At 43.7% G+C, this 26,336-nt stretch overlaps 2 protein-coding genes across 2 annotated transcripts; both read left to right on the top strand.

The window, feature by feature from the left end:
* Positions 1-990: 990 nt before the first annotated feature.
* On the top strand, positions 991-15,472 carry cdc34a (cell division cycle 34 homolog (S. cerevisiae) a). The gene is made up of 5 exons (XM_085774217.1): positions 991-1,359; positions 10,239-10,325; positions 10,590-10,687; positions 11,896-12,030; positions 12,163-15,472. The coding sequence occupies exons 1-5, from the start codon at positions 1,177-1,179 to the stop codon at positions 12,383-12,385; spliced, it is 726 nt and encodes a 241-aa protein (XP_085630343.1). The 5' UTR covers positions 991-1,176; the 3' UTR covers positions 12,386-15,472.
* A 6,313-nt stretch (positions 15,473-21,785) lies between these two features.
* Positions 21,786-25,835, top strand: LOC146988652 (C2 calcium-dependent domain-containing protein 4C). Its single transcript, XM_085774207.1, has 2 exons — positions 21,786-22,100; positions 22,930-25,835. The coding sequence occupies exon 2, from the start codon at positions 22,986-22,988 to the stop codon at positions 24,240-24,242; it is 1,257 nt and encodes a 418-aa protein (XP_085630333.1). The 5' UTR covers positions 21,786-22,100; positions 22,930-22,985; the 3' UTR covers positions 24,243-25,835.
* Positions 25,836-26,336: the final 501 nt, after the last annotated feature.

Below are 26,336 nucleotides of genomic sequence, written 5' to 3'. Positions count from 1 at the left end.
TGTGTGTGCGTTACAGTGAACCAATAAACACGTACGTATGCCAAAATTAAAAGAGAAACAAGTGAAAAAAGTTTGTGTGGAGGTGTGTACATATTTATTTGTATAATTATTGTTAATAGAGAGACAGTTGGTGATTCATTGACATTTTGATGTATTTATGGCGTTGAACTTCAATTCCCAGAAAGCCTTGCATGACAGCAGAGGAAATGAACTCCACTGAGTGACAGCGAGCAGCTGAGTTGAGTGAAGTTCAACCAACAGAGCCACTGGTTTTTGTTTTGTTGTTGTATGACTAGTTTGTTTGAAATTAAAGGTCACTTGGCCTACTTACATTTACTTAGGATAGCAAGACATCCAGAGAAGAGACGGGCTAGCTTTCTTTAGCATGACCGCAAAGCTAACCAGGATACGTTTGAGTTTCCTGTGTGCACTTTCAAAATAAAATTCCTCGCTGAACGGCTTAACTGTATTCCGTAAAGCTTGTACGAAATGGGCCGTAAAAGGCCATTAGCACGCTGGCTAAGCAATAAAAAATACTTAGCACTTAAAACATGTCGGCTCTTCACAGATTTTAGGTATAAAATAGTGACTGTTAGCATTTGGGCCTAGCTAAAAACCCAGTACCAAGCGGTACCAAAGTTCATTCAAAACAAGACTGACTATAATAAAATGTACTTTAATAATTTGGGATGTACCGGTATATAATTATGAAATTCAAAAATAAACAGACCGAAGCTGTTCGCTGTTGAACAAAAAATTTCGAAAGCTAAGCCGGAAGTCGAGGAGTTGTGTCAGCGTGTGGCTTGATAACAGTGGGGTTCAGATGGTTGTTAACAGAGGCAGGCTGCGAGGGGATTGTTCACAACAACAGAGGAAAGCGCACCAGCTCTGACCAAATAAAGCACAGACGCGATTTTTTTTTTTATAGATCCTGTCTCGGAACCACACCAACGGAAACTAACGTTAACGCGTTCGACGGACGCGTGTGACGGACGGAGCTTCGTTCGTTGTTTTCACTGAAAAGCCCAGTTGTTTGTACCGAGCTAGCTTTGTCCTCCTTCTTCTGCTTCGTAGTCACAGCTCTGGTGGTGGTGGTGGTAGTGGTGGTGTGTGCGTGTGTGAGTGTGTGTGTGTGCGTGTGTGTTGCTGTTATATTTACACAAATCGTTGTGGAATATGGCTCAGCATGGACATCATGTAGCCAGTTCCCAAAAAGCACTAATGCTGGAGATGAAAAGTCTTCAAGATGAGCCGGTCGAAGGCTTCAAAATAACTTTGGTGGACGAGTCGGACATGTACAACTGGGAAGTAGCGATATTCGGACCCCCAAACACTCACTACGAGGGTGGTTATTTTAAGGTGAGTAGCTAATGTTAGCTAGCAGTCGATCTATTGTTCTTCAGCTGCTTGATTTAGCCTACATTTAAGTAATTTCCTGATGGAGGACAGCCCGACGGTTACCCTCAGCCTTTAGGTAACCGTCTTCACCAACATCAGGTAACAGTTAATAACGTTAACTTGGCTAAACCCTGACAGTTGTTCCCTTTTACTGTGATAAAACACTCTCCCCTTCTTTGTTCAACTTTACATCAACTCCACTCAATCAATTATTAGACGGGAGTGAAGCGGCCCACTGGAAACTAAAACTTTTTTGGCTGCGCGATTTTTTGTTTCAAATAAATAAAACTACCGAGGTCCTTATGGTGGCGGTCAGACTCAGCGCATATTCACACGTTTAACATGTTAACATGAAACAAAAGGTTTGTTGGCACAACCGCCTTAAGCTTTAATTAACGTTGCTTTGATTAGAAAACCTTATCTAATTACTAATCCAGACAATGCCTTTGTGGGGGGTTTTATAGTACAAATCACCAGCAGTCTTTAGGTTTGACCCAAACATTTTGTTTGTGTATGAAAAGCGTTGAATTGCTTTTTAAAGTGGAGCCGTCCAGCGTGTGAAACTTAGACAAAACTCATCTGTCATTTAATTTGTTTTCTGACAAACTTCCTCCCTTGAGAGTGAAGGATGTGTTGGTTTCACACACATCTTGTTCCCCTTTGAGAGCTTTTGTGCAATTGGGGCACATAACATAAGACAGAAGACTGTTTATTTATCTCGCACATGGGAGACTTGGTTGTTATAGTAGATTTGTAGCATACAAAGTAGAAAAATATGCTAAATATAAAACAAACATAACGATAAGTTATATTAAAAAAAAAAAAAAGGGAGAGAGATAGGCCTATATTTTGTACAGTGCCAAAATATTTCAAGAGTTCAAGCCTCTGTTAGGAACAACAGCTTTACTTTTTTTTCACATTATCACCCATGGCTGTGACCCTTGACCTGTTAACTACTGGCTGTTCATACTGTTTTTGCCTCAAAGGTTGAAGCCACAGAAACAGACACACTTCAAGTCCCACTGTGAGCTACACACACCTACATTGTAAATACCGAGAAGCCTTTGGGTTTGTTAGCACAGCAGAGAGCCTACTGTTGTTAATTGGTCTCAAACCCAAATGACTGTGTGAAAATCATATATTGCAAAACACTGAGAGGATTGTTTTTCACCCAAATTTCAAGGCCTATACTATTGTGGGTATTCCCCTAGTAATCCATTTTGATTTATTGGTTTGTCTTGCAATGTCAACAACACACCTGGTAGATCTGCTTCAGGCTTGCCCTACATAGTTAATTTATTGTACATAACAAAAAAGATAATAGGCTCTTATTAAGGCGGTATAATAGTCTTGCCTTTGGAAAACAAGAAAATATAGGTCACAGCCTTAAAACAACACTTAAATTATTGCAAAATAAATAACATATTCTAAGGCTTTTTGTCATTGCTTCATAATGCTGTGTCCCACATTAGTTGTCTCCTCACTAAATTGTAAATGTATCAGTTGTCTGCCACTGTGTTCAGACTATCTAGCGTATTGTATCACTAAAGCCATTCAGTGTTTTTATGAGTCCAGTTCTTGAGGAGCCTCTTCACTTTGCCTCTGGTCTTTTTCAAGCCTGTGAGCACAGGCAGAGGGCCCCGACAGGGCTACCGTAGACGGTGCTCAGTGTATCCGTGTGGGTGCTGTGTACAGGATTCCTTTGTCGGCCAGGAATGCACAGCCTGGCTGTGAAATCCACCGCATGGTTGTGACTCATTGTTCTGTGCTGGGTTTCCATCCAACCAGTTTGCCATATTCTGACAAAAAGGAAAAGAAAACAAAAAAAATCTTTAGAAACTGGGCAGGTAATGATGTCATATGAAACCTGGCTGAGTTAGGTATTTATTTCACATGGGTGTTGCTCTGATAGACGCACACCATGACGAATAGCTACATCACAACTGCAGGCACACTGCCGATTGAGACATGTTGAAATGTCAATGAGTCGGCATTAGATAACTGTCCTGGATACACAATACACAAGCAAACACTACATTATCGTGACATATTGACCATTGACCCAAAGGTCTCGCAGTGGGCCCTGATGCTGACACTCACTGGGTCTCTGGGACATTTTCGAGCTTAAGATCCTTAGTGTGTATTACTTTCTGCCTTGTCATGTGAGGTAAGCCTCCAGGGTCTGAGGGCCAGTTGGTCCCATAGCCAGCCACAGTTCTGGGTCACATATGAAATACACAAGCTACCCCAGAATTCATTGAAAGGGTTTGTGGACATTGACTGTGTTGTTACTGTACGAGTTAAGTTTGACTGTCCAAATGATACAGTGACTGAGATTAAGCTTTACTTTAGTCTAATGCAATGTTAATCTGGGCCTTTAATACAAAAACCTTGAAATGGGGACACCATTAGATTTTTTTTTTTATCCAACTCCACCATAAGATTAATGGAGAGGTTGTCTAGTTTCATGGTTTGCTTTAACTCTATGCTGATTGTGTTTCAAGTAGATATTTGTTTCATGAGTGTTTGACTCTCTATCTGTCTCTCTGCTATTTTTCTTTAATCTTCTTTGCACATTTTCTTGGCCCCAAGAACATTTTAAGATGTGAGAATGTATTTTCAACACACTCACTCCTGTTAAGATCACAACCACAACGGCTCACGCTCATGTATTCAAGACTTGTGGTTGGTTGTTGTTGTTTTTTTAACATTTGGGTCTTGTCAACATCCTTACTGGCTGCCGAGCTTCTTATTTGTGATATGGATGCACTTTCTGGTCTATGTAGGAATTTGCAGTCTCACAATTAATGGTTCTTGCAGTTTGTTCCAGTATCGCAGTGGAAGAGTATTGGTGAATCACAGCAGTTCTTCTGCTTACTATATGTTTGTGAAATGTTGGTAGGACCACAGTTGAAATCAAATGACTCTTCAACAAGCCCAAAGTAATCACTGAGCCGAGACAGTGTAACTGCAACAACAAGCTTTACCTTGCATGGTGTGAAGTACAGAAGCATATCTCCATTAGCTGGTTTAAAGCTTTGATTTACTTATTTGTGCCCTTTACTATGTCAAGCAGCAGTTTAATATTTACACAAGTCAAGGACACTGACCTATAAAAACCTACAAATTTAAGTTTTGCTGGCACTAATTAGATTATTAACGTTGTTTTTGTTTAAACTTTAAGTTTTCAGCATTGGTTGTTTCTATAAATACTTTATATTGTTGCTACCATGGTTTATTAACATAAGCATAAAACCCACCACATTTTCTATGGTTCTGCACTCTCCATTTTCAACAGCTTATTGGGTTAATAAAACAACAAGGACTTTGTTGTGTTTAACAGAGACTTTTTCTGGTGGCGACATACAGCAGAAATCGTGCTCTGTGGGTGGTGACACAAATCTGAACCACACTGCTGTGGAGGTGCCTGTGAAATTGGATGGATGACCATGTTTGAAGTGTTGCTGTGTCAGCACTCGGTATAGCTTTAGTTAATAATTTTTTGTCGCATGTAACTCTGACCTACACGTAGTGAAACAAAACCTCCCGTATCGCAGTCAAGTGGTGTAATCGAGTGACGGACGGACCACTTCATAGCAAAATGTGAAAGTGGGAGGTGTTGCCCTTCAGTTTTTTGGCCTGGGCCTCTCTTTCTTTTTTAGCCTCTTGACAGACCGGAGTTGTGCCGAGCAGCTGACTCCGTGTTTGCGCTTTGCTTTCCTTCCTCCTCGGATGCATGCTGCATGATTTGCACAGACTTCTGTGTTAGCCGTGTGCAGTAGCAGAGGAGGGGAGGGTATACGAGGCAAGAGGACCCAACTGGGCCGCAGAGGGCTTGGCTGGGCCGGGCCGGGCCTGGCTGAGCTGTTGGGAGTCATGTTTCCCCCCCTTCTGGCTGTGTCACAGAGAAACGAGAGCAGGGTAGAGGAGGGGAAAAAAGAAGAGGGAATACAGAAACGGGCCGATCAAGAGCAAGGCAGAGGCCTTCCTTGCAGTGGTGCCCCTTTGAAAGGAGAGCCTGCTGTGAGCGGAGGTAAGAGCGAGGCCCCAGAAGACGGTTATAACCCCTGAAGCCCCTGAAGCCCTGGCCATGTGGTCTTCTCTCTTCCTGTATGGGCCCCCTCCTCCAGTGTTGTAATCGCACCTTTTCAAACCTATAGCGACAAATACTTGTTTTAATTTTCCACGTGTTACAGTCACAGAGGAATCAGTTTGTAACACAAACCCGGCTTTTGATCCCTTTCTTTAATGAGATTGGAGGGGGGGCTCTGTCGGGTTCAAACATGATAATCTCTGAGACTTGAATGTGTGTTTGTGCATGCCACAGAATTTGCTCTAAACAAGGACCTTTTTTTTCCCTTGTCATTCGAGTGTGTGTGTGTGTGTGTGAAAGGGAGGGGAGAGGAGAAGGTCTGTGGAGAAGGTCGATGAGGTGCACAGGGAGAACAGAATGATATTTTCTTGTCTGTTCAGGGTCTTTGGATTGACCTGGTTTACTTCGCCTTGCTGTCATTTTCCACAGGGTGGGCCACGTTCATTCTCATTCCCATTATCGTTTCAAGGCAACTTTTCTTTTTAGGTCACAATCCAAGAGAGAGTTTAGTAGAAAGAGCAAATGGATCTAGTATTCTGTATTCTGAGTAACGAGCCCCTCGTTTGTCTTTTTCTTCTTTTTTTTGCGTGCATGGGAGGAAATTGACTGCACTTCATGTCTGCTGCTCAACTGAGCTCTTCAGAGTGAAATCACCTTCTGACCGTGGATGCTGTTCAGTCTGTGCTCAATCCAATTATGAGGCATGACAGGCAAGCCAGCGGTGGCATGTTGCAACAAATATACCATAGGCTAGGTGTGGCTAGCACTTTGTTACAGGCAGAGATCTCTGTTGAGCTGCTGTGTGTGATGTAAAGTCACATTTTTGATACCCGCTACTGTTCAGTTCCTGAAAGCGTTGTGCAGAATACGCTAAGATTTAACCAGAACTCACAGAGAGAGACTGATCTCGGGGGAAACTGGAAAGAGAGAGCTGTGGGGGTGTGGGGGGGGGGTGTCCTCCTAAGACCATGCTGCACTATCCCCTTTCTCCATCCTCCTCTTCCTCACTGTTCTTCACTTCCGTCTGCTCGGTGCTGATGAGAGAGGAGACAAGCTGCTCGCTGCTGCAGAGCAAATGAGCCAACCAAGCAGCCTGTCTGTGTTTAGGCCAGCTCTGTCACTCTTCTCTGAAACCATCCTTCCATCCTCCTCTCCTCCCTCTATCCTTCCTTCCACTAAGGCGTAAGTGTCAGCTTGTTGTTGAGTGTGCAGGTCAAAACTTAAAATGCCCCAGTCTTCGCCTCAGTTAAGTTTTTCAGCACATTATTAGGCTGCATGGGTCAAGTGGCCCAATTATGATTCTTTCCTCTCAAGTGGCACAGATCAGATGTAACATGAACATGTAAAGAGGACAAATATGCATGGAATCGGATCAGATTCAGGCCCCGTTATATGAGGAAATAAATCGGATATCTGCCAATACGTTTGCAGTCTAAACAGACGGATCAGATTTTTCCTGGCAATGCGTGTCATACGTCATCAATGATAATATTAATTCCCGTGCCCACATGTTTTGCTGAACCTCTGTAGCCCGTGATTGACAGGTGGGGCTGACCTGGACTACTATGGCCAGCTGTGGTCACTGTCACAGGAATTATTACAGTGTTACATTTTCGTGGTGTCTGCGCGGCTGTTTCCCCCCCCTCACTAGTTCTTGTTTTCATATACAGTAACAATCATTTCTATTCGGACCGAGGACAAGCGAGGGAGTGTGAAAAAAGAGAGTGCGCGAGAGAAAAACCAGATTTCACGTTTTCCTACCGGCAGAAACTGAAACGAGCCGATTAGAAATCAAGAGAGAAAAAACAAACAACCTACACAAATTTGTCCAAATTTGTCCCGTCCTCACTATGTTAGCAACAGAGGATCGGACGGTGGCACAACTGTCACCGTCACTGTCAGCTGCTCATCTCACAACAGCTCCGCTCCACGCAGACACTTCACTAACTTCATTTTGTAAAGACAGACTAAATGTTCACTTGATTGGATATAAACTCTGAGCACCAGACTCGCCTTCGTTTAATGGAATTATGTGACCTAATAAATCTCCCATCTTTATTTCCTCTGAACATGTAAATAGACAGTCAATAAAATCAGATATAGGCAACAAATCGGAATCAGGGATCACAGCCTTGGTGTTTTGTGGTTTCACTCTCAACCCAATGTTTATAACACACCCATGGCCTCCAAAATATTGAGACAAATTAAATTTGTTCCCTTCTTCACCAACCCCACTTATAATTTCATAGTACAGTTTGTGGTATTGTGTCACCAGGAAAGCCTCCTGATAAGCTGCATTACTTCCTTACAGGGATCAATGCTCATGCAATCCCCACCTTCCTGCTTTACTTGCATTCAGACTTACAGCATCACAAAGAATGAAGCTATTTCATGGGAAGCGTGGAAGCAGAGATCTCCCAGCTACAGGCTGCAGCGAATGGCTTTAAATTCAAATGTACTGTTCCTATATAATGAATGGCTGCGGGCGTGTATCATGAGATGGGGAGGCTCTGGTTTACTTTCCACTGTTGGAATCGAGTGTAGGTTTTCCTCCATGTCTGAGCGCCTTTTTGTTTCCAAGATAGCTCAGAGAGTTTTGGAAGAAAGTACGTAGACACACAACTCTTTGCCAAAGGATGAGTGATTTTGATTTTTGGTGGAGTGTTTTTTTTGTTGTTTAGTTTTTTGTTTTTTCAGATTCGAAGCTGCTGGAGAGCTTTTGATTCACACTCTGTTTACTTGGAAAGAATACCTGGAAGACAGACAAACATAAACCAATTTGCCCCCTTCAGTTTTAGCCCTGCCAAATGCCCTCAAGTCCCTTTTTTTGGTACTATTTCCATTCCCATTTGAATTCGACCAAATGGTTTCTGAAAGTAACACAGAATGGATAGTGATGGAAGCCACTGTGGCGTATTTAAAACATCACTGGCTGATGCTGTAGCTGTCAGCTCGTTCTTATTGGGGTCAACAGAAAACAGGCCTGGCATTGTAGATCATAACAGACGTTTGACAGTCAGTTGGACGTGATGCAGCCGAGAGTGCCTTTTCCTCAAATACACAAAGCTAGGACTTTCTTCGGGGGCCACAGTTCTCAGCCAGGGGACAGATAAGATCTTGATGTTTTATATTGTTTGTGAAGACAAAACCGAGCTCTTGCACTGTTGCAGCACATGAGCCCCCCCCCCCCCCTCCCCCCGGCTGGTCGCTATGTGTTGCACTCCTGCCAGCCTGTAATGTGTACAATGTTGGCTTGAACCCTGCACTCTGAAGGGCTGCCAGTTTTTTAGCAGGGTCAGTCATACCCTGGGATTTTGTTTTGTTTTGTTTTGCCCCCCTGCACACACACACACACACACACACACACACACACACACACACACAGGCATTCTCTCAAGGCTGAGTCAGACTTTCCTTCCCAGTCTGTTTTTTTTTTTTATGGAGTCAGGACCAGGTTTATTCTGTTAGTTGCAAATCAGGATCAAGACATTGGTCCATTACGACAAACGCTGATCTTGCACTGTAGATGGGGGGCATCCTGACACACACACACACACACTTTAAAGACCACTGAGCTTTAAATACAGCGCTGACAGACGGATCACATGTAGCGTTTTGGCCTGAGCATTAATATACAGCAGTAAATGTTCCTGCTCCATACAGCCTGGCTTAAATGCCACAATGCAGTCTAAGAGGGCTTATATCATTATATAGAGCACAACCCCCTTTATTCCAAAAGGAATCCCCCCCCACCGCCCCACCCCACTACCACTCTACCACGTCCCTGTTCCCATGCAGCCGGTACCCCCCCACCCCACCCCCCAACCCCCATCCCACTCAATGGTTCACTGTGGCGAGGACCAGCTGACCATGCCGAATCAGCAAGTGTGAGCTTGTGTGTGTGGTGGAGGGGAGGTGGGTCAACAGAAGGTTTCATGCTGTGAGTGACATGCGTGTGTGTAATCAGTGGAGTTGGGGTCCTCTCTACACATAGTAGGATTTATATATTGCGTGTGTGTTGTGGGCGTGGTTTCGACGTGAGGACCGAGCTATAATGGCTGAACAGAACACGGGTGTGTGTGAGCAGCGGATTGTCTTGGGTTGCGATGACAGCTGGAGAGAGGACAAACCCCCCACAATAATGTCTTTTAAAAACCAGCAACCCCACCCCACCCACTGGTGCATCTCTAAGCTCCATGCACACACACAGCAGCTGAAGCCACTGCAAACCTCTCTCCCTCTCCCTCTCTCTCTTCCATATTACATTACACTGTCATTAGCTCCTCCACACTCAGCCACTTCAGGACGGTTTGCCCTGAGTCTACAGCTGCTATTTATAGATTTCTTTAAGTCACTATTGAAGCTGATCGGCACAATCATCAATATGTTAACTTGCTTGTTGACAGACACCAGGGCTGTACAGCATACAACTGAATGAAGAAAAGCCCACGAGAGTGAAGCCCCTCTCTCTCCACAGCAGCTGCTTCTGTGTGTGTCTGTGTTTTTCATCTGCGGCACTGTACACACTTTAATTCAGTTGTCCCTGGGAGGCTGTGTCCAACAATTATACACAACTGTGAAAAGGAATATTTTGAGTAGGTCTCTGCTGGTCTCTTTGGTTGAGGAGCTTCTCCCCAAGTGTTAACAGTTTAGAGGGAAGTAGTCATGACTTGTCTGTTGGCAAGGCAGAAGCCTAGATGCACCGCTGCCTCTCACATTGCTATTATGTGTCTTCTTTCACCCTCAGGCTCGGATCAAGTTTCCTGTGGACTACCCGTACTCTCCACCTGCTTTCCGCTTCCTCACCAAAATGTGGCACCCCAACATTTATGAGGTAACTTTGACCGGTGTAAATGTCGGTTACGTCTTGCTATAGCGCCACATAGGCTTTGATAATATAACAGTGCATTTTGTCTTTAGACTAAAAATAGGAGAAACACTACATCCTTTGATTTTTTTTTTCTTTTCTTTTTTTGTAAGCACTAATTAAATGATGAGGCGTGTTCGCAAAACTGTAGAACATTTTCATCTTGAATCTGTGTAGCAGTAGTCAAACTGGTGCCTCAGCTTTTTGGTGTTTGTTCTCTTGCGTCCCTAGAACGGGGATGTGTGTATTTCTATCCTGCACCCACCAGTGGACGACCCACAGAGCGGCGAGCTGCCGTCCGAGAGGTGGAATCCCACACAGAACGTCAGGTATACACAAGATGTTGCCCCGTGTCCCGTCCTACACTCACAACCAGATCAACAGAACAACTGCCTCCTTAAATGCCAGCATTTGAATTATCTGTCAATCTGTTATCTAAATCTTTTTGTCCTCCTGGCTCTGAGCTCCACAACATGAGTCTGAAATACACTGGAATGCATCAAAGAAGTGTGTGTGTATGGGAGGTTTAACCCCTTTATTATAGTTTGAACTTACAGGTTTTTTAAACCATAAGTTTCTAGATTGTTTCCTACATTCCCGATTCACCTGGAACCACCTTGTTATGGTATGACGGTCAAGACGGCTAGATCTGCCGAGTTATGTTACTGTGCACTAATAAAGTGCGTGCGTAGCGGATGTGCACTGTGGTTGTTAAAGTGCCGCTGTTATTGTTCAGAGCTGACTAATCTGTCAAGTTACACACGAAATTTCCAGCTTAGTTTGATCAGGAACTCACAAGAGTCACAGTCAAGTTCTGACTCGTGCTCATGGGGCGTTTCATGAAGGTAAACGGTTCGAGATCTTTCCTCGACTGCCAACCATCTTGCTGCAGTGTAAATGCAGCAAACTTACAAACATGATGTATAATTCATACCCCTTTATTTCTACCAGACACACATTGGTTCAACCCCTGCAGCTCCCACGTGCCCTCTCTCTCTCTTTCACTAGCTTCTCCTTTTATGCTTTAGGTTTTTGCACAAACTCTCTCAGCTGAATAGAGGTGTGTGTGTACCACAATAACGGGTCCTTTTGTAGCCCCCAAGCTGGTGATCAAAAACAACAGCAACCAAAAACAACATTGAGTGAACTGGTGGATAAATCACCAGCGTGGACACAGTTTTAGAAACTTGTGAGCTTTACTGCAACAGCCAAGGTTATTTTTTATTTCTTTACTCCCCCTATACTATATAGTGATCGATGGCTTTGCCAGATCAACTAGGTCAACTAGTAGATTCATCCTTATGACAGAGCTGTGTGTTGGGCAGCAGCTCAAATCAACAGATGACAGGAGAGACAAATGGAGGTTTAGCCGGCTGCTTGTCTGACCCCGTCGCCCCTCTCTGTCTCTTTGTTCCATCTCTGTGGACGTCTTTGTCCTACACTCTCGTCTTACCTCCGTCTTTGCCCCCCCCCCCCCCCCTCCACCCTGTATTGCTTTCCTCTATTTTAATTCCCCCCCTGTTTTGTCTCCTCTCAGGACCATTCTGCTCAGCGTGATCTCCCTGCTGAACGAGCCCAACACCTTCTCCCCGGCCAACGTGGACGCGTCCGTCATGTACCGCAAGTGGAGGGACAGCAAGGGCAAGGACAGAGAGTACATCGATATCATCAGGTACCTAGAGGACACGCGACACTCTTCCCACTTCAGAGTTTTGACAGTTCAGGATGTACGAGTAGGACAATCGATAAGAGTCTGCGCGACCTTGTCTGACCTCCTTTTTATTTCTTCTTTCTCCTCTCGCAGGAAGCAGGTGCTGGCTACCAAAGCCGACGCGGAACGGGACGGCGTCAAGGTCCCCATCACGTTGGACGAGTACTGCGTCCGCACCCAGGTCCCACCCACAGACGACGGCTCCAACCTCCTATACGACGACTACTACGACGACGAGGAGCTGGAGGACGACGACGAGGACGACAACGAGGACTGTTGTTATGACGAGGACGACTCGGGCACGGAGGATTCCTGACCTCGCCGCCCCCATGACGTCACTCCGCCCCCCACTTTCCTTCCCACCCTTCACCGGCCCCCCACCCCACCCCCCCCACCTCAAAAAAAAAAAAAATCCACTCCCCACTCATACACACACCTCCCTCTTCTGTCATGGACTGAACTTTTAATTCCCCACCCCCCACCCCCCTTCTTCTTCTTCCTCCCTCAACCCCTCATCATCCTCACTTAGCACAGGCCTCCCTGTCCACTTCCTGTCACTTGTGCAGTCACTGTATGCACACTAAAACCTGAAGCATCGAAGAAAAGAAAGCTACAGAGTTGTTTTTGTTGGTTTCTCACACGTTTTCTTTTATCCTTCTATCTTTTTTCTTCTTACTACTTTTTTTTTTTTTTTTTTTGGAATAGAGGTTTACACACATGATACACACAGGGTAGGAGAACTTCTAGCAACAGTCCTTCCTCGTCTGCTTCTGCTTGTCTGCACTGGTACCTGGTTTAAATTCCCACAGAAGTGTTTTTGGCTCCAACACCAATTTCTTCCTCTGGCTTTGAGAGGAACAAAGCCAATTTATGTTTTTTTGGTTGTTTTTTTTGTTTTTTTTCTAATAACTTTGGCCAAGGAATGGTCGCACCTTTTCTTAACATCATCAGCAGCAGGGAGGAATGTAACGTCACAGGTCAGATCAGAGTAAAACACGCAGAGAGCATTTACAAAGGAAGCTCATTTAGAAAAATTATACATTGTGTGTGTGTCTGTCTGTGTGTGTGTGTGTGTACGCGTGCTTGCGTGTGTGCGCCTCTGAGCCATGTGTGTGTGTGTGACCTCCAGTTACCAGGCTGTTTTTTTTTGAAGCCCTGCCATGCTTCACCTCTGACATTTCTGGAGCCCCAGGGCTTGTGCTGCTCCGTACAGGGAAGCTGCTCACACTCCCTTGTGCCTTCCCCTCGCTTCGTGATACCACAGATCTGAACGACTCGTGGGACAGACCGCTCAAAGCTCAAAAAAGAAAAACCCCCGAGCAGCCAGACAAACAAACAAAATGTGGCAGCGGGAGATATTCAGACTCACAAGGTCTCAGGTGGAGGAGGGGATGAGGAGGGGGGTTGTAACTGTACAAACAGCTCCCTCCTGATGGAACAGGTTATTAATAGCAGCACCTGTCAGATTTTTCCCGGGCTGCCTGCGAGTGAGAAAGGTAAAGATCCAGCAGCTGAGCGAGAGAGCGGAATGTAAATCAGGATCCCACAGACCAGACGTCCTCTACCGACTGCCACGCAGCCTTCATCACACAAGCACGTGCTACTAGTGGCCTGGATGCGTTAACAAACAGCTAGCTGAGCCTGCTGCTGCTCATGAAATCCAATGTACTGTATTTAAAAAAAAAAAAAAAAAAAACCTATGCAGTCAGTGCTTGATCTCACTTATTATGCAGTGCTTTAAACGTGGCAGTGAAGCTGAGCCTTTCAACAGTCTGACCTGATCTTCAGCTTTTGAGTTTGTTTTTTTTACAAGCCGGCTACACACCTGTCCTAAACCTTTGGACTGACTGTGTGTGTCCCTGGTTACAGATGGACAATGTGTAGTTGTGTCTGTTTTTTTTTTTTTTTAATGTTTTATCAGTGGTTTGTTTATCTAAACCAGAGTAGCACAAGTTCTCCAAGAGCAGAAGAAACAAGAGCGAGATTGTACACCAGCCTCCACAGAGCACATCCCCCTAGTGGCGGCTGCGTGTACAAGCAAGTGTTTTTTCCTTTTCTATTTTTTTTCCTCTTGCTCTGAAATGTTCCACTGAGCCTCAGCCATCTTGACTCACCTGAATCAAGGACCCAGGTAGCAGTGTGAGTGAGTCAGAAGAATAAAAAATGGCCTGATGGGGTTTTGTGTTCAGTCTGTATTTTTTTTTTTTTTTTTTTTTTTTTTTTGAACTGCCAGGAGTACTCTGTTGCACACACTCAAAAATGACAACATTACCACCATCCAGCAGTATTTCCAGTGAATCTCTCAACATCGCTGTAACCATGTTTCCGTGTGTATGTGTGTGTGTGTGTGCGAGCGCGTGTGTGTTTGAATATTCACCGATCGTTCATAAGGTGTGCTGAAATGTCATGGAGAAGAAGTGCAGAAAATGCAAAGGCATTGTGTGTGTGTGTGTGTAGGTGGGGGGGGGGGGGTAAGGTTGATATTTGAGCATGAACAGGAGAATGTGGTTCTTCATTAGCATGCTGTTAATGACGTGTTTGTGGTTTTAGATCTGCTATAAGGGTCAGGATTGTGTCCAGAGACAAAGGTTCTCAATTTTATCTAAAACTGTTGCATTGGGAATGGGCTGAGGGTCGTCCATTTATTTTTGGGCTTTTTTGACTGTTTTTGATGTAATCTTTTTTTTTTTTTTAATTTCCAAATTGTGGTGTGAGCTGCAATGTTTTCTGTCTGATATGTATTAAGTGCTAAGAATATTGATCTGATTGTTAAAAAAAACCAGGACTGTCCACGGACAAGTTATCAAATGTACCGAGTGATTTACATGAAATCAAAACAGGAAAGTAACCTCGAACCAAACTTACAAAGCGCACCATATATGAATTCTGTCCAGCCTTTCTCAGCCCTGAATGCTCACAAATAATTTATCAATACTCAACAATTGACTGATGTCCGTTACACAGCCTATGAATGATTCTCCCCCCCCGCCCCCCCCCCTCAGTTTCAATGTTTTTAGGGTGAATGGGATTTTCTTTTTTCTTTTTTTTGTCAAACCACTGTTATTTTTACTTCCCCACCCCTAAGTTCTCTGAGCTCTGATTGGTGGCAGCATCACTGAGGGAAAAAAAACCCAGCAGTTAAATACAGAAAACAACCTCAGGTAAAAATAAAAAGAAACAACCAACAAACAAACAAATCCTTTTCCAGCTGAGTGAACCTGACCCCGGGGAGTCTCACTTTTTGGCTTCAAAGGACTGTTTACAATCCCTTGATATGCACATGTGGATATTTTGACGATCACTTGACGTTTTTTGTTTTGTTTTTTTTTCTCTTGTTTATATTTTCTTTTTTTCTTATGGTTTGTAAATCTATTTAAAATCTGAAATAAAGATCTTTATTAGATATCGCCTAGATTTGATTCACTGTGGGGTTGGGTCGTTGGTAACAGGCTCTGAGAAATTAGAAAGTCTCACCGGCTCTTCCCTTTTCTGTGTTCTCTTATAGACACTGAAATGGCGTGAGTGAATGAAATGAGTGAAAGTCAGAGCTAGCTCTGAGAGGTAAGACTCATGTCTCTTTTGTTCACTTTCACTTGATGGCTGAGTTAAGCTGTAAGGAAAGCACATGATGAGATGTGTACTCAGTAGTCACCCTGCTATTCGGAGGGTGGTGGAGACTTTTAAAGGATTTTCTGAGGCTTTCTGTGTTATATCAGTTTAAGAAAAGTATCAGTATAAGAAAAGCCTTATCTAAATGTCCTTGGTTTGTATTTTTCTTGTCTCCTGTTTCCTTCCTGGTTGTTCTTCAGCTAATCTGAAGACCGAGAAACTTTGGTAAGAGATCTCCTGTGTGTGTTTTGTCAGCTCTGTCGTAGTCCTGCTTTGCATGATGTAAATGCCATCTCCTTTTTGGCGTGCTGTCAAAAATGGCATGGGATCCTACATGCTGCTGGAATGCTGGAGCAGAAACATGAACAGTACATTTACAAACCATCCAACTAGTGCTGAAACAATCAGTTGATCTTGTTATAAACTGAGTAGATTTGAGTTTTGTACTGACAACTGAACAGGATTGTATGAACTTGTGAATTTCACAACATCATAATAGACCAAAAGCGAGCTGCGAAATCAATCAAGAGATGAATCGATAATGAAAATAACCTGCAGTTGCTACACTTTGCTTTGCTTTGCACTGTCTATCTGTACTATGATATTTCATGTGCTGTTCGTGGACATGCCACTGAGTTTACAAGTCAGTTAAGTTTACTCATCACCTCAGCCTGTGAAAACAGAACCAACAAAAAGTCTGACAGATAACTGGAAGGCTGCAGGCAGGGAGGATTTAATAAAAGACACCACACAGTGTGAAGTGTCTGCTCTGCTCCACTGCTCTGTAAATGCAGAATGCTCTGTTGCAGTGACAGCCTGAACCAGGGTTATTCGATGTTACTGGATAACAAAGCATAAATGTGATGGTGTGTCTAGAATTTGAAGTGGTACGACTGAAGTAAGTGTAATTTGTGTCTGAGTTGGACACAGCCATACATATCTTACTGATTGATCACAGTGCCAAGGAGGTTATATTACCAAGAACTTTTTAGCTACTTCTCCAGCAAGTCTTGTCAAATCAGAAACAGAAATCCTTTATCAATCCCTCACAGGAAATTGTAATGTAGCAGCGCTGCATTTGACATAATAAAAATCTTAACAATAATATAACCTCCCATATTGAAAATAGAAAAAGTATACCTTGTGAATAAAAAAACAAACAATTAATATATGTATCATTTACAGTCATATCAAGAATAAAGCCTATACTTACAGCACTTTAGGTATGGAATAAGGGAAAAAACAAATCATTAAGAAAAGAAAAAAAGAACAAAATGGGAACTGACAGTATACCAATAAATTGCAAATGCTGCTGGTGGGGACATTTTTAAAACACTTCATCCTCTGGTGGCTGATGATGTGGAGATTCTCACACTCTGCTTCCACTTTTCTCATTTGGCTGCCTTTTCCGCCCATCTTCATTTTCACTTTTCCCATGTAAAGTTTCCTGCTGCTCCTTTCCATTTGAGAAACTAATCAGAAACAAGCATAACACACTTAAAACCTGTTGACATTAAAGTTTCAAAGAGCCCATCAGAGTGGAACAGCTCCTGTGTCTGCTCAGCTTTACTGTAGACAGAGTTTTGATCCTGCACAACACAACAGCCAGTTTTAAGAAAGTAATGAAGTTGCTGTCGCTGTGTCTTTGTCTTACAGGTTCTTTGAAGGCATGTGTATTATCCTGCAAGAAAATACAGGTGAGAGTTTGTTTTTGTTTTTCAGCAAATGCACCGACACCAGAATGCAATAAGCTTTTCTTAGTGGAGACAAACAAGCTCATGTCATGTCGTGTTCACATTTTTGCACTAAAGTTCATCATCAACTCTGAAAAAAACCCATTTTTTCTATAGGTTTCCTCCCTGGGCTCTATTCATACTAACACATGTATAATGAACCTCATGCTTTACACCTCTAGGTGGCAGCAAGAGCTTGTCTCTGTTTACACTGGAGCTGTTTGACAGCGGTTCGTACCCTAGTGAGCACAAAGAGGAGAGATAAAAACATGTAAGCATCAAAGCTAAGTATCTGGCATAACTACATTGGTGTATTTTTATCAACCGTTGCTCGTTTAAGTGTGTGTTTATTTAGTTTTCTCAGTTCAAACTTTGGTTATTCTGCATCAACACTACAATCTGAAGTCTGCCGTGTTTCCCTGCCTTTATCCTCCAGTCGGGGTTGTTGCCATCTTCAGTAAAAAAAAAAAAAACAAGAGTAATACAGGTATTATATATAGAATTTACCTTCCCACATACAAGTGCCCATAATATTGTTTCTTCCTGCTAAAGTTGAGCCTCCTTCGGCTGCCTGTTATCTGACGCTTGAAAATGACGGTAATCAATCTGCAAGACTTCACAGAGGAAGATTCACATCATCAGGTCAGGTCAACACCGAGAGCAATTTTCTCCAATCAATTGTTTGTTGTTTTCTTGCATCCTTTTACCTGCCGCCCACACACACACACACACACACACACACAGGCTATAACACACACACAGATATACCACTTTTGCTACCGAGTCCATCAAATATGTCTCCTGTGACAGGTCTGACCTTTTGCCCTGCGTGTGTCCAATCCAAATGCCAGTTCAGCAGACCAGAAAAATCAAGACACTCAAATGGTTCTGGCATTTGCACAATTGCTCCTCTCCCTCTGTGTTTTCTTTCATACTTGGCACTGCTGTGTTTTTCTTTTGTCCTGAAAGGATAACACTCTGCTTAAACTGCAGGTTATAAACCCGACTGCTGGATTAGAGCCAGATGTTACAACCCCCGATCCTCCCTCGGTGTGTTTCACACTGTGACCGCGAGTCACATGCGTCCCTGCGTCCTTCTGCTCCAGCTGGTAGTTCAGCACTGATCTCCTCTCAGACTCGAGCAAGTAGAGGCCAGCTGAGTCAGAGCCGTAGATGACCCGGGGATAGCTGCACTGGCAAAGGAAACGAACGGACTGGGTGAACTGTAACAGACCGGAGAGGTGAAGACATGTGAGAGAGTTGGTTAATGAAGGAGGGTGGGGTGGAGGATTGATCCATATGTCAGGATATGAGATGTCTCCAAGGCAACAGAAGTTGTGTGGAAGGTGGGAGCGGGTTGGCAGGAAGAAAGAGAGATGGATGGCAACAATAAGAGGCCGTGGGGTAAAAATGGACCCTATGACGTGTTAGGCCGCTTCCTTTTTCTTTTTTTTTGTCCTTTTTCTCTTGCTCGATCATAATGAGTGACCGTACATGCTAGGAGTCAAAGCAGACACACACACACACAGTGTAAAGGCACAATGAGCAAACCTGGAGGAGCACTAGACGTCCTGCAGAGCTTTTGTGCAGCTGCTGTTCAGACTGGCGGCCTTGTTTCTGCGTACCAGTCTCTATTCCTCCTTCCTGTCCTTCCAGGAAGCCAATTGGACGTCAGCAGGGAGGATGTCACGACACTGTGGTGAATCAAGTCCTTCAGCTTCTTTTTGTTTTTGTTTTTTGTGTTTTTTAATTCATATTTGCCCCCCATCACTGGCTATCTGTAGGTCCATCTATCCAGATGACAGGAGAGAACAAGCAAGCAGTGAGTCAGATCTGTGCTGGTCAATGACCAAGTTCACTAATGTTTGTACTTTTGAGTTTGTGAGAACCTGTGTTCCTTTTTTTTTTTTTGGACAGAGATGTAGGGTCCAGCCCCTTAATGAGAGCAGAACAGACACATTAACCTTTTCCCAGGCTGCAGCCCATCTTTGTCTCAACACTGGAGATTCTCAGACGCTTGTGTATCGATCTCATTATTTTGTAAAGGAAGCTATTAACAGTGCGGACCTGGGAGTTGTTCGCAGAGTGCTATGACAATCAAATGCTGCACAGGAGATATCGTTTCTGCTTTATTTTTGATAAACATAAGCCAATTTGTTGGATTTTGGTGTAGACTCTATATTGTTTTTCCCTTAAAAAGGGAGATGCTGTGAACTGCAGTGTTGAATTGATTAATCAATGACTTGATAAGAGCAATAACCAGTTTTGAAACTCATCTAAAGTAACACTGTGACTATTTTACCTTATGAGGTTTTAATAATTTTTAACATTTCATTTACTTGCAACAGGAAGAATGGTCCATTCATGAACACCTCAGTCCCAGTTGGCCTTTTATTGCACTATATAAAATTGGTGGCCTGCCCAGCGTCCGCTCGCGAGAACACATATCACTTTACAACAAACATCAAACTCGCCATCTTGTTGCTGGACTAATAGGTAATTTATTTTCTGGTTATGTTTTTTCCAGCTTGTCAACAAATGCAGGTGTACCACTGTCTCTGAGTTTGCGACCTGTACTCACGACAGCGCTGTAAAAGGTAACTACACTCTGCAACTGTAGGGGGAGCCAGAAAACAAATAAACCCAATTCTACTGCTGAAGGCCTAAAGTTGTGTTACTTTTTGGTTACTGCTTTGTTTTTATTTTATTTTTCCATGAGGTTTGGTTGAGGCAAAGAAAGGAACATAACGTAAAAAAGATATTAAAGCAACAATGCTCCAAATTTGTCACTTTTCGCTGAAAAAAACGTATTGTTTTGCTTCTCAATAAACAGCTTAACTTTAAAAATGTGTTATGTTTGATGAGCATTGTAGGTCGAGTGCCTATAGGGGGCTGAGCCGGAGCTTGACAGCAGTGGGTGAAGGTTCAAATGTGCCTCTGCAATCTATATGGTAAGTGGCTCTCTCCATTGGCTGATTACATCACAACGTGACCTCTGGGAGGACCTCAGCCTGCAAAAATGTGTAATTATCCCTACTCAGAGCTCAAATAGCTCACACAGTTTACATGCCACACTGAGGCTGTCCCCCTGAGTGTCCCTGTCACTATCAGGTCCAGCTCCACCACCGGGTGAAGAATGCCGTGTAGCAAGTCCGTCCTTCTGTGTGGATCCACATTTTTGTCATGTGTGGTGTGCATATGCGAGTAGAGACACTACAGGTGCTTCTATATACCAACAGGCACCGCTGCTAAATATCAGTGTTATATTAATGTAAAAGCCAACACTGAAGCAGGTTTATCTGGACTGACTTTATCTTTGATTGTTGAGCAAAGAGTCAAAAAAAAATGTTCATGACATCAAAAAAACTACTTTATGTTACTCATACTATTTTTTTAAATAGAGGCTTGAATTAAAATAGGGATTTGATCCTACAGCTCATGTACAATAATGCCCTGGTTGTTTTGCCCTGCAAGATCCCAATTAGCTGTGACAAGAAGGGCAATTCCATCTACAACAATCAGGCTCATCTCATTTTCCATCCGAGTGAGGCAGAGACAGGCAGAGCTGACACCCATTCCAGGGCTATTCACGCTAAATGTTTGTTAATCTGCTGTTTGTAAAAGCTGTTGCTGCCACTTTCACTCACTGTCACCACGTATTGATTCTCACAGTAGCTCAAATGTCTCCAAAATTTCTTCCTGTCAAGCCAATGCAGCGTTGCTCTGGTGTCTGATAAAGCATGTGTTTCCCCCCTCTCTGTTCATGAGATACATGGCACTTCATGGCAATACATGGCAATCTGGACAAACAAAGTGCTTTTTTGTCTGGCAGATCAATGAAGTCAGTGGGGCCCTTCCTATTTTAGAAAGACAAATGTATTTGTTGCCATAGCAAAGTTTCCAGGGTCGGTTTAAACCCCAAAGACAGGCAATGGCATACAGAAAAAGAAGAAGGCACTGTATAAAAAATTAAAAAAAAAGCTGCTGCTGTAAATTTAATATGCACACGGGTGCAGGTTCTCCATTGAGCATTGTCTGCTCACCTGCATGCGCTTCTCCTGGTCAAATTCAAATGAGCACAGTCTTATTGGATGTGATGATTTACTGACACACAGCACATGGAGGTGCAAGTGCCATGTTGTAGGCCTATAAAAAAATGTGATCATGTATTGAGTATTAATATTCTCTAATTGTCATGATGTTCAAATCCTTGGATGAAAGTTTGATTTGAGTTTAAAAACAGGACAAACATAAGTAGTGACTGTGGTGCATTTATTCTTACAACCATGTGATATGAAAACACAATACTTATATCTTTGATTAAAAAAAACAAAAAACTCAACACTAATACAAATCAAACGTAAAATATCAGATTTCTTCAGCGTGGTGCAGACTGACTGTACCACACTCACAGGGGTGAAGCCACCTGTAAGATCCCTCTTCCTCTGATATGTAACCAGTGCGTTTCTAGCTGGTTCTGCTGGGGAACACGGAAACGCACAGTTTGATCTTATTGGTCAGCCGCAGCCGTGTGCCAGGCTATAAAGCGCACGACAGGAGCTCCGGAGCAGAGATCCGTCTGAGGGCGCAGAGCTGCGTCGCGGAGCGCACGAGCTTACCCGAGGAGAAAACACCTGTTACTGAGCAAACAGACGAAGAAAGAGAAGTGTGTCGCTTTCTTACAGTAAGGTAAGTATATTATCAATGCATATCTGTAGATAAGTGCGGTGTGTTGTCTCAGGCTGTAAGGCGACGTTACATTTTAGAGGTTTTGGGGAGCGGATTGGTGCGCAAAAAGCAGGAAGCCTGCTCGCACCTCGAGTCAATTTCACTTTGAAACTTTTATCCTCCATTATTTTTACTCGACGTTTTCGTGTAAAACTAAAAATGCACTTGTTAAGAAGTTAGATTAATTACATGAGAGATATTATATTTATCAATTTAAAAGAAAACCAACTGTAAGATGTTTTTCCCCCTGACGCTATATTCAGTGAAACTGATATAAAATGTGGTTTAAAGAATAAAATGCACAGAAAATGTTGATTTACATTAAGAGAGGTTGGATCATTTGTATAATAAAGAATGCAACTTCAAATTTACCCTTTTAAAATCTCAAGAGCATATCTGCACTAACTCTATTCTCTCCACCAAACAATAAAGCCTGAAGTCTAAAAACCATTAATTATCATTTATTGTAAATGTTGTGATGCTGACTTCTTGATATCTGGTGCATTTTATATAAATTAGTCAGTTTAGCCACTTGATGCTGCTGGCTACAGAGACCTGTTCTTTCCTCTTTCCTAACATGTAGTAAATTCACCACAGTTCTTTGAAGAACATCCGTTGTGTCTGGAGTGCCTCTTGTTTATTCAGTGTTGATCCTTTAGACACGCAAGGTTTAATCATAGGCTGTTTGCTGCTCAGAGCTGCAACACTAACACACAGGTGTTATTTTTATCCTCCCTGTTCCCTCCTCTGATCATTTACGTCTCCACCTCTTTTGTTTCATTAACTGCAGAGTCACCCGACTGCACTCAGTCCACGCACCCACACCTCCCACTGACCGGTGGGACCATGTGGGTTCTGGATAAGATCCGTGGGTCGGTGGAGACCGGTGTGCTGCGACAGGGGGAAAACGGAGACAAAAAAGGTGTCACTCCAGCCTACAGCAATGTCCTCACCCCTGACAAGATCCCAGACTTTTTCATTCCTCCAAAGCTGGTCAGTTGCCCCCCAGAGCCTGAGACTTCTAATGTGAAGCCCAAAGAGGGGCTGCAGCCGTCCACGTCGGAGCAAACCATCGGCTGTGGGAAGAAGATCAGCAGCCCAAGAAGTCCACGTCTGGTGGCCAAGATCGCAGGAGACACCAAGAACTTACTGAGAGCAGCAAACCGCCACATCATACAGATAGAGAGCGCTGACGACGTCGTGGCTGGAGACACGAATGCAGACCCCCAGTCACAGACGGCCATGTCCCTGCCTTATGTTCCCAAGACTCAGACATCTTACGGCTTTGCAACGTTGAAGGAAAGCCCCCACACTCGCCGGAAAGAGTCACTGTTCCACTGTGAACTCACCAGTCCCATCACCTCCCCCAACACCCAGAGGAAGACCCCAGGAAAGAGCGAGGGAGGGAACCATCTGAATCCAGCCGACTTCAGCTCCTCTCACATGAACCCGTATCGATACTTCAGCGGCGGGGAAAGTGACACGTGCTCCTCGGCCGAGTCCTCCCCCTTCAGCTCTCCGCTGCTCTCCCGCTCGGCGTCTCTGCTCAAGATCTTCACCCATGAGACGCAGGCCAAAGTGGTGAAAGCCAAGCGAACGTTCGCCCGCCACAGCTCCCTCTCCACCGACGAGTGCAGCTCGGCCGAGCCCAGCCCCAACGTCCAGCGCCGGCTCCACGTGCCCTCCTTCCACGGCGGCGCCGGGGCGTCCGACCACGGCCTCCAGAGAGAGCACACCATCAACCTGCACAAAGGCGGCACGGTGAGGATCAGCGCCAACTACGACTCCGGCACCTCGCGCCTGCTGATCCGCGTCCTGGCGGCGGAGAGTCTTTACGACAAGCACTTTGACATCAAGAGCATCAACTGCTGCGTGTCCGTCTACCTGAACCCGGGAAAGCTGCAGAAGCAAAGGAGCAACATCATCAAGAACAGCCGCAATCCGGTCTTCAACGAGGACTTCTTCTTCGACTCAATAAGCTCTGTTCAGGCGAAGAACCTCTCGGTGAAGTTCAAGGTGGTGAATAAAGGCACCAGCCTCAAGAGGGACACGCTGCTGGGAGAGCGAGAGGTGCCACTCACAAAGCTGCTCTCAGGGCTTTAAAGCCTCACGGCCTGGAGGTCAAAGGAGGCAAAAAACCAAGGATACTGATAAATCTTTAAATTAGATGTTTGCACTGGGTTCTGTACAACCTGCTCTTTTTTTTTTTTTATTAAATTCAATGAACGTAACAACGAAATGGGAGGGAAGCATTTTTAGAAAGTAGGCTACCAGATTCTAGAAAGAAGAGTGACTAGCTGGATTAATGGTGGTTCAGGTTTTTTCTGGTTCCTTCTCCCTGTTTATTAAACCAAGCTGGACTCAACGGCAACAGATGAATTTCAAAGATCAAAGTTGTTTTTTTTTCTCTGGACATGTGTCAACTTTCTTAGCTCAGTCTGGTTCAAAGGTTGGACGACACTTGCGCATCAGCCTGTCACACCTGTAGTACTGTTTTCATCACATGGTGGCGGTGGTAGTTTTGTATAATGTGACAAAAATCCACAGCAGCGGTGGATGGGATCCTACGTGAGCGACACCGTGCGTTGGGCACAAAGATGCCTTTGTGAATCAGTGCGAGCTTTGAAGTGGCACTACATCCTGATGTGCAAATGACCCTTTGATCCCAGTTGCCATGGCCCACCTTCTCTGGGTGGGGTGGGGGGAAAACAGATCAGTCACGATAATTACATTTACATACACATCAAAAAATACAAGTATAATGTGATTGATAATTGCAAGTATGACTAAAGCCGACGATTGCCATAATCTGATTCTGTTGTTGTACTTATGCTCCCGTTGAAGGAAAGTGACGCTGATTAACATACATGCACTGCAAAAACGTTGTGTGTCAAAACTGAAGGTGCCCTGCTGGGTTTCCTTGTGGACAAACAAAAGTTATGATTGCAAATCTCCATCACAACACACATCACAACATGTGTATCCACGAGGTCAAACGTGTTGAGATCATGTGCTCCATGGCCCTAACTCCATTGGGTACCTTTTATTTGAGCCTGTTTACCGCTTAACAGATAGTTAAGTGGTAAAATTAATTAAATTTACCATTAATTGGTTTTTCCTTTAATCACCAGATCAAACTTGCAAACAATTTGAAATATTAATTATAAGTAGATTTCTTTTTTTACATGAAGAGTCAGACATTATTTAATAAGATGAGATTTGATGCAGTGTGGTATACATGGATTTTCTTTTGTCTTAAATGACCACCTGTTATGTCATTAACTGAGTTAATGAGCGTAGAGGAAAGCAGGACAAAATGTGTTTGCAGAGTATGAAAAAGTTCCTTCATATATTTTATACATTTGATGAAATCTCCTCAGCCTCATGAAGGATCTGTGTGGACTTTCCAGCTGCAGCCTGTCATGCATGCCTCATACACTTTGATTAAATCTTGTGCAACTAGGCAACAGGCTCTTGCCAAATAGGTGCGCCAACATTTTCACTCTGCATTCAGACCAGTTGGCATAACCCCAGAGTTGCTCAACACCGAGAATACAGGAGCAGAGGGGATTCAATTTTGCAGTCGGAAACACAGCCACATGAAAGATCTTTGTGACATTTTAACATTTCTTTCCACTCTGGTCCACAGAAGTCCCTCAGGATGACTTACTCCCTCAATGCTTAAAAGATGGCTAAAAAAAATGAAGAAAATTATGCTTCGGTCCAACATGTCAAATTCTTTTTAACATCTTATTTTGAAGCATAATTTTAATTTAAGTAAGCAAGTCTGCGGCTGTGCCAAAGTGCTTTCACTGCTTTTGAATAAGGACCAAGGTTAATAAAAGTCACTGTTTTTTACTGTGTAAATGAAATACACCAGTCATGTAAACAGAAATTAACACTGCAGTTTATGCAACCGGGCTATTGCCTTAGTCACAGTACTTGCAGTGGACAGATACAGTACCTGTGTGCATGTAAATGTATTAAATGTTGACGTTGAAGAAGAATAGAGCACATAGTCAAAGTGCAGAATACCAGTTGCATTGCATGAATATGTCAATAACACACTGGTGTTTGCATGACATGCTCAAAGCGTGATGAAACCCTAAAGCCTTACTGCTTGTGTGTGTGTGTGTGTGTGTGTGTGTGTGTGTGTGTGTGTGTAAGAGAGAGAGAGAGAGAAAAGAGGGGCGTGTT

Source organism: Trachurus japonicus, chromosome 4 (genome assembly GCF_045865225.1).
Source record: "Trachurus japonicus isolate A0001 chromosome 4, Traja_1.0".
NCBI classification, from domain to species: domain Eukaryota; kingdom Metazoa; phylum Chordata; class Actinopteri; order Carangiformes; family Carangidae; genus Trachurus; species Trachurus japonicus.
The sequence above is the reverse complement of the archived record's forward strand: the minus strand, read 5'-3'. Positions and strand labels throughout refer to the sequence as shown.

Coding starts and splice junctions, on each gene's coding strand:
- cdc34a (XM_085774217.1), top strand. CDS start 1,177: ATGGCTCAGCATGGACATCATGTAGCCAGTTCCCAAAAAGCACTAATG. Junction 1,360..10,238: donor ACGAGGGTGGTTATTTTAAG/GTGAGTAGCTAA, acceptor TTTCACCCTCAG/GCTCGGATCAAGTTTCCTGT. Junction 10,326..10,589: donor GGCACCCCAACATTTATGAG/GTAACTTTGACC, acceptor TTGCGTCCCTAG/AACGGGGATGTGTGTATTTC.
- LOC146988652 (XM_085774207.1), top strand. CDS start 22,986: ATGTGGGTTCTGGATAAGATCCGTGGGTCGGTGGAGACCGGTGTGCTG.